The sequence below is a fragment of the Arvicanthis niloticus genome, chromosome 5, assembly GCF_011762505.2.
Source record: "Arvicanthis niloticus isolate mArvNil1 chromosome 5, mArvNil1.pat.X, whole genome shotgun sequence".
NCBI classification, from domain to species: Eukaryota; Metazoa; Chordata; class Mammalia; order Rodentia; family Muridae; genus Arvicanthis; species Arvicanthis niloticus.
Window position 1 is genome coordinate 13,444,856 of NC_047662.1, and position 6,980 is coordinate 13,451,835.

A 6,980-nucleotide genomic window follows, 5' to 3' on the forward strand; every position below is an offset into this window, starting at 1 on the left:
GGCCTTTGGTCCTCTTATCCCCTGGTGCCTTGGGTTGCACCTGGCTTGGCATCTCCATAGTGCTCCGCTCCGAGGGCTCCATCTTTTCAACTTCTCCTGGCTGATATACAGGTCTTTCCCCAAAGTTACAAGACATAGGAATCCCCCTTCCCTCTGTATTCTGAAGAAGTAAGGGCTTCCATGTCTGGGGGAGAGGGGAGGATGTCAGCCCAGACCAACAGAGAGTTTTCCTGGCAAGAATCCAAGTCGCAGCGATGGCACTTCCAAGCTGGACGACTTTAGACTATTTACTTGACCCCTCTGAGTCTCCGCATCTATCCTTGTGAACGATAATACAATCTTTCTCTCAGGATTGCCGGGCTGTCTGGCTCATACTGGGCACTCAAGGAATGGGGCTCTCAGAATTAAGCTTCAGCAGTGGGGGAGGGGTGCAGGACCTGCAGCCAGGCCTATATTTAGTCTACAAAGGGTGGGTCAACCCTGGTGCCCCAGCAGGCGGAGCTGAGGAGAGACTCGTGGATGGCCGTCCCCCGTATCCCCGCCCTCCCCTCCCGGTCAGCAGGGTCACCTTGGCTGGAGTGACAGCCCAGGGCTCCCTTAGACCAGAAGAACCCGGTTTCCAGCGGCAGGAACCTGTGCAGTGGCTGCGACCTATGGAGCAGCCTACAAGGACCTGGGATGGGCGACACAACCCACCCCACCCACCTCTGGGGCAGTACCCCTTCCAGCGCTGGCTCTCAGGCTGACGTGGTCTTCTTGCCAAGGTGAACCTGACCTCGGGTGGGGGTCGAGTGGGGAAGGTTGTCAGCCCCGCCCCCCGCCCCAGCCCCGCGCTGATGAGTGTTGGGGCTGCAAATAGCCCAGCGGAATCCGTGACTCACGAGGCTGGAAATACTGCGCCCCCACCTTCCCTCCCTGTTCCGACCTCGGCCGCCAACGGAGCTGCTCTGGGGAGCAGCCCGACACTCTGATTTCAGTAGCTCCTGGGGGGGGGGGATGTAAGGAGCCAGGAGACCCCCTCCCCCCAGAACACGCCATGCTTACAACCATCCAGCACCCCACCCTGCAGCGACCCTACTCCCTGATTCCAATTGGCTGTATGTTCGGATCTGTGTGAGCTTGGGCCAATCACTTAGCTTCTCTGGGCCTCAGAGGCCTCATCCAGGAGAAAGCCGAAGTTGTAGCCCTTGGCGTGTGATAGCGCAGAACACAGTGCTGGGTGAGTCCAGCTCAGACATTCCTCTTGAACTAAAGAACGAATCCAAAGGGAAGGGCAGGCCGCCGGGAGACTGGGTGTATTAAGCGTTTCTGAAGAATAACACCGGGATTTCTGCCAGCGGCTTTGAGAACAGGCTGCCTCTTTCCACCCCCACCCCCAGACATAGAACCCCCTTAAGCTTCCTTCCCCAGCCCAGAAATCCTCCCCACGCTCTCCGCCCCTCCTTCCAGGTAGATCTTCAGGTGGGGTGTCCACAAGTCTGTCATATTGTCCTTTTATTGTGTACAGGTTTTAGAGACTATCCTCCCACGAACCCATCCCCCTCCCTATCCGGAGGGTCCCAAGACTTCAGGAGCCTGAGCCCCCAGGGACCCCAACTAAAAGTGAGCTTCTCCCCCCTTTTACACCTGATTTTACACATGAGGACTGAGAGCCCAGGTTCCCCAGGGTTAAGGCTGACAAAGGTTTTTGCCCTGGATTTGGGGGCCAGAAGGGATCTGGTTTGAGGCTCTTCCTGTGGCCACCACCTGCAGTTAGGGTGAAGCAGGGCATGTGACTCAGGAGAGGTGGAAGGGAGGGGGATGTCTCCCCAGTACACAGAGATGGGAGGCTGAGAGAGGGCTGACCAGAGACAACCCTGGGCATCCAACTGGCTCAGAGACGCCACGTCTCCATTGATGGAAACAGAAATGCCAAGTGTGAGTCTAGAATGCTTTGAATGAGTGTTTAAGGGACAGGACAATGGCGTGTGTATGTGTGTGTACAAGTTCTGGCTCTTCCTCTTCCTCCCACAGAGACCTTCTCTGTGTAGAGGAGCCTGGGGCTCTGGCCTCATGCACCAGCAGTTAGAGATAGGAACCATATTCGTTTGATAAACCATATCTAGGTACAGGTGTCCTGGCCTGGTACAGGTAGCTGTTAGAGGCTCAGGGTGACAGGTAGCCCTGGGTTTGAGACTTCGAGAGTTACAAGGGAGGTGACAGTCATGGCTACCTCTCTGGCTTCCCTGAGGCAGTCTGCCTAGGCCAGAAGCACTGCTCGGTGGCCAGCCTTTCATAGTCCACTTGCCAGGAGGGCCCCTGGTCCCCTGCCCTGCAGAAATGCCATTGATACCACCACTCTGTGTTACAGACTGTTCCCGTCTTGCTCCCCAGGTCGGTAGCTCAGCCCCTGTATTGTGAACTAAGAGATAGGGAGGGTCCATCTGGGTGAGGGTAAGCGGGTCCCTGCACTGCCTTGGATGGAGAGGAGGGCCCTAGTTTGGGGCGGGGGTGACCCACCTGGGGCCTAAGAGTATTGTGGAGTGACTGGGGCCTAGGCTGAGATGTTCTCAGGAGCCATTGTCAGGAGTCATGGTGACCTCACCAGCAGGCCAGTGGGGGAGGAGATGGGGGGAGGCCAGGGGTAGGGAGACCCTCAGATTTTTATCTCCGTCCGGAAGGTCTGCTGGACGTGTTCTGTGTGGGGGTGACGCCGCGCCCGGATGGTGAGGCTGCCGTCCTCTCGAAGGGCCGAGGTCACTGATGTAGGGTCCACATCTTCTGGTAGTTGGCACTTGTGGGCAAAGGTGTTCATGACTGTGCCATCAGCTGCCAGCTGGGGGACAGATGACAGGTTAGGAATGGCTGCCCCAGCCTTAGCCCCACCCTGGGTCCTGGTGACACCCAAATAAAGTGTGAGTCTCTTTATTGCTCTGCCCTCAGTCACCCCACTGTGTGATGAGGGGTTCAGCTATCAGGTATGAAAATCTGTCTAGGGGTGTTGGGATGGCCAGGAGCCAAGGGCTATGCAGAGGGGCTCAGGGGCACTCTAGGGGTCCCAAGGGAAGCTGGGTATTGGGTGGGGCTGGTTGGGGCTGACGAAGGGTTGAGTTTCCACAGTAGTGACTGGAAGTCTGGGACTCTTGAGCCATAGTGGGGAGATGACACAGCTGTGCCCTCTGGATCCCCAGGCACCCTGAGTGTCCACCACCAGGGCCACCACCCTCCCCCGCAAGCAGCCCAGCTAGCACATAGCGTTCGATGGAGTCGGCTGGCTGAGTCACTCTTGGGGGGTGGGGCTGGCACGTGCAGCCAGTGGCTCAGTCCTCGAACCCCTGGCACGGGTTTCCCAGTGTTCGGCCTGACTTAGGGGAGCTAGCCAGGCTTGGGGCATTGGTAAATATCCTGTAAGCATCAGCACGGGCTTAACAACTGGAGCAGCCGCCGTCTGTACTGGTCGTGCCTTCTCTGATGATCTGGGTACCCTGAGCCTCTGGGGAGGCTACATGAGGTGTAGGTTGGATGTGCCTCAGCTTCAGGGCTTTCTGCTCAGCCTCGGGCTCAGTATGGAGGTGCTGAGACAGGACCCACAGTTTTGCTCTCGGATGAACGCGAGGGAGAGATGTGGTAGGAATGGACCATGCTGCCCAGGTTGGGTGTGTCACTGCCACCTCCTCTCCCCTGTGTCAGGGAGCTGTCCTTGCTCCACCGTGGTCACTCTCCTCGTCTCCTCAGTCACTCAGGTTCCTCTCTGCCCACATCCCAGGATCCCTTGCTCATCCCTAGAGGGTCCTCGGGTGCCGTGGCATGGTACCCAAAGACAGGTTCTGTGAACCTTAGGTTGGAGAGGGACCTGCAACAATCCCTGGCCCGTGAGCCCACAGGGAAAGGGCTGCAGTTTGCCCTGGGCGAGTACAGACAGGGAAGTTACATAAGTCAGGGAACAAAGTCTAAAAAACAGACAGGTGAAAGGTAGGACCCAGAGAACAGGCTAGACCAGGCAGAGTGCAGGAGCAAAGGTGGGGACCCTGGAGTGGGCCAGAGAACAGACTCACCTTCTCAGCCCGCACCTCGATGTGGTTGTTGGAGGTGGTGACTATGATGTCTTCAGGGGAGAAGTCTCGCATGTCCACTGTAAACTCGTAGGCATCCCCGAGAGTCTTGATGTTTCCTTGTCCCCCGGGACGGGCTGTGGGTAGGGTTGCTATTTGAGCTGGGCACCGAGCAACCCTGACCCTCAGACCCCCAGGGACTCTGCTCTTCTTCTGGGGAAATGAGTGACTCTCCCAGACAACAGCCCTTCTCCTTACTCTTGTAGCCTACCTCGTCCCTGAGGGATGGAGTGAGGTGAGCCTATGTGTGTCTATGCATGCGAGTCCTCCCTTTAGCAATTTGGCCTAGACCTGGAAGCTCTGAGGAGCCAGCCACCCCTCAGTTCCCAGCATCAGCCTCCCAGGGCTCCCTTTATGACACTGGCCACATGGGACTATTTGAGTCACATCTCACCCCTAGGGTCCCAGGTGGCCCACCTGTATCACAGTTACACCTGTCTTGGTGGCCACATGTGGCTGTAACCCGTGCGGCACCTATTCCTGGCAGGTGGGTGGCTGCAGCATGCTCAGCGGTGGCCTGGAGCAGATGTCCCCTACCTGTGCCCCTCCCCTCCCCTTAGAGCCTCAGCACTTGCCTGGGAAGGCCAGGGGCTCCGAGTGGGGCAGCATGAAACTGCCAAAATCGTCTGAAAACATGCCCAAGGCCTTCTCCATGGGTGGGTCCTGGGCTGGAAGGGCACGGGAGGCCGAAGAAGAAGAGGAGGAGGAGGAAGAGGAGGAACGGAAGCTTCTCTCCGCTCTGAAGGCGGAGGAGGTCCGATGGCTCATCCACAGGCAGCAGGGGCCCTGTCCAGGCGGGCAGGGGCTGGGCTGGAGAAATGTGTGGGTGAAGGCCTCCAGGGGAGCGTGCTGGGGCCCCTGACTGCCAGCGCTTTATAAGGCCCAACTGTCCCTGGGCTCGAGGCCAGCCCCTTGTCTGCTGGCTAAATTTAGGCCTCTTCATGGCCCAGAGGGGCCTGGAAATCTTCTTGGGAGAAACTGCTCTGCTGACAGCCCGACACAGGAGGGCAGGGGTGGAGGGCTGAGCTCACCGCCTGGCACTCCAAGCCCAGAGCTCCAGCCCCAAGGGCCTCTGTACCTGCCAGAGCAGGGGGTGGATCCTGCCCTGTGCCTGCCCCCAAGACTTTGTGGTTTGATGATCTTCTCACTAGCCTGGGACCCTATTCTCCTCTCCTAATGCGCCTCTCAGGGCCTGTGCCTCTCCTATTAGACTCCTGAGGAGAGGGTGTATACACGAAGGCTCCCTGAGGGACTCCGTGGAGCTCCAGGTTCAGCTTGCTCTTAGAGAAAGCCGAGAAAGCCCAGGGAGAGGACATAGGACAAGATAGTCCCTTGTCAACTGCCACAGGGACCGGTGATTCTTCATCTCATCCCTACTCTCAGGACCATAAGTGGTAGAATAAAAGAGAGCAGGCAGCTGGAGTTGGGACTGTGGGGGGTGGGGGTGGGCCCAGCTTCAGGGAAAGAGCAGATAATTCTATAACTGTCCTTAAAGGTTTAGGAGGCTCAGTTGTTGGTAACAGTCCGCTCTACCTCAGGTTCAAAGTTGATGTTTGCCCAGGGTCCTAGTCAGAGGATTTTACATCCAGGTAAAGGAGACTGTTGACCGGTGCCTTAGCTCTGGCTTCCAGGGTGTCTCTGACCACTGCTGGCCCTTCCCTGTTTGATCTTCCACAGCTCAAAGAGAGGAGCTTTCAGGCCAGTTTCCAGACCAGGAAATACATCCTCTTAGGGAGGGAAGGGCTGGGTCCAAGTATGTTGGAATGGCTGGGATTCCATCCAGATGTGCCAGACCCTTGTGCCCAAGAATCTCTTTCCTTCCCTTTGACTATGAGTAGAAGCCCAGACTCTGTGATGCCGGGCAGGAGGCAGGAGCCAGGGGAGACTCTTTCAGGAGGGGAACCGGCTCTCAGTTCATGAAGCAATTTTGAAGTGCACTTCTCCAAATCTTAACCTTCCCGTGTGTGTACCACCTCTTCTCTCTCTCCCATGGAAGACTCTGTTTGCCCACACAGGGCTCCCTCTGTCCAGAGTCCCCCAACACCTGGCAGAGTGACAGTCTTTGTGAGTTCTGAGACCTCTCTGTGGTTTCCTCTCATCCCTAACCACGAGGAGGCTCACTTGTCTCTCCCCATTAACCTGCAAGTTCCTCAAGGTGTGAGCACTGTGCTTCTTGTCTCCGGCTCCAGCATCCCTGGTAAGGTTTGTGAGGTGAGAACAGGGCAGGGCACAGTCCGGGGCCAGAGTAACAGCTGGAGCTAGAGGGCTTGGTCCCCCCCAGATTCCTGTTGGTACTTTAGTCTGTGTTGCCTGTCCCAGCTGAAGTGTGGCTGCCAAGGCTTCAGAGACTCACCAGTACTGAGGTGAGACAGAAAGAAGTGAGGGGTCAGGTGGTGGTGGGCCCCCTGGAGAAGCCTGCCAGGGAAACAAGAGCCACCAGCTAAAAGCAGACTCGCTGTCATGGTGCTGAGGGCCTGAGTCACTGCTGCTGGGTGTCAGCTCCCTCTACTCCCCCACACCCGCCCACCATTCCCCCTCCTTTCCCACATCTCTGAGGAGTCATCCACATAAATATTGAATGCTGGCTTCAGTGGCCAGGCAGGACCTCAAAAGGTCATCAAGGTCATTCTCCTGACACCAGGCATGCTTCTCTGTCAGATCACAGAGACGAGACGGGAAGAGTTTCTGAGACAATCTGATCCGGTCCATAGTTGGGTGTGGTGGGACTTGCCTGTCACACTGGGAGGGTCAGGAGTTCAAGGTCAGCTTCGGCTTCCTAGGAAGCTGGAGGTCATTATTCCTGAGACCCTGTTTGAAAAACACAAAACCAATATCCTTAAATGGACTCTCCAAAGCCCAAGGAACACACCATGGGAGAGGGGATGGGAG

The 6,980-nt window shown here is 57.1% G+C and overlaps 1 protein-coding gene across 1 annotated transcript; it reads right to left on the minus strand.

Annotated features, from left to right (window-relative positions):
• Positions 1 to 1,477: 1,477 nt before the first annotated feature.
• Hspb7 (heat shock protein family B (small) member 7) lies at positions 1,478 to 5,427 on the minus strand. The gene is made up of 3 exons (XM_034501548.2): positions 4,667 to 5,427; positions 4,035 to 4,168; positions 1,478 to 2,815 (listed from the first exon to the last, which is right to left on the minus strand). The coding sequence occupies exons 1-3, from the start codon at positions 4,857 to 4,859 to the stop codon at positions 2,636 to 2,638; spliced, it is 507 nt and encodes a 168-aa protein (XP_034357439.1). The 5' UTR covers positions 4,860 to 5,427; the 3' UTR covers positions 1,478 to 2,635.
• Between the last annotated feature and the right edge of the window lie 1,553 nt (positions 5,428 to 6,980).

Coding starts and splice junctions, on each gene's coding strand:
- Hspb7 (XM_034501548.2), bottom strand. CDS start 4,859: ATGAGCCATCGGACCTCCTCCGCCTTCAGAGCGGAGAGAAGCTTCCGT. Junction 4,169..4,666: donor GGAGCCCCTGGCCTTCCCAG/GCAAGTGCTGAG, acceptor CCCTACCCACAG/CCCGTCCCGGGGGACAAGGA. Junction 2,816..4,034: donor TCGAGGTGCGGGCTGAGAAG/GTGAGTCTGTTC, acceptor TCTGTCCCCCAG/CTGGCAGCTGATGGCACAGT.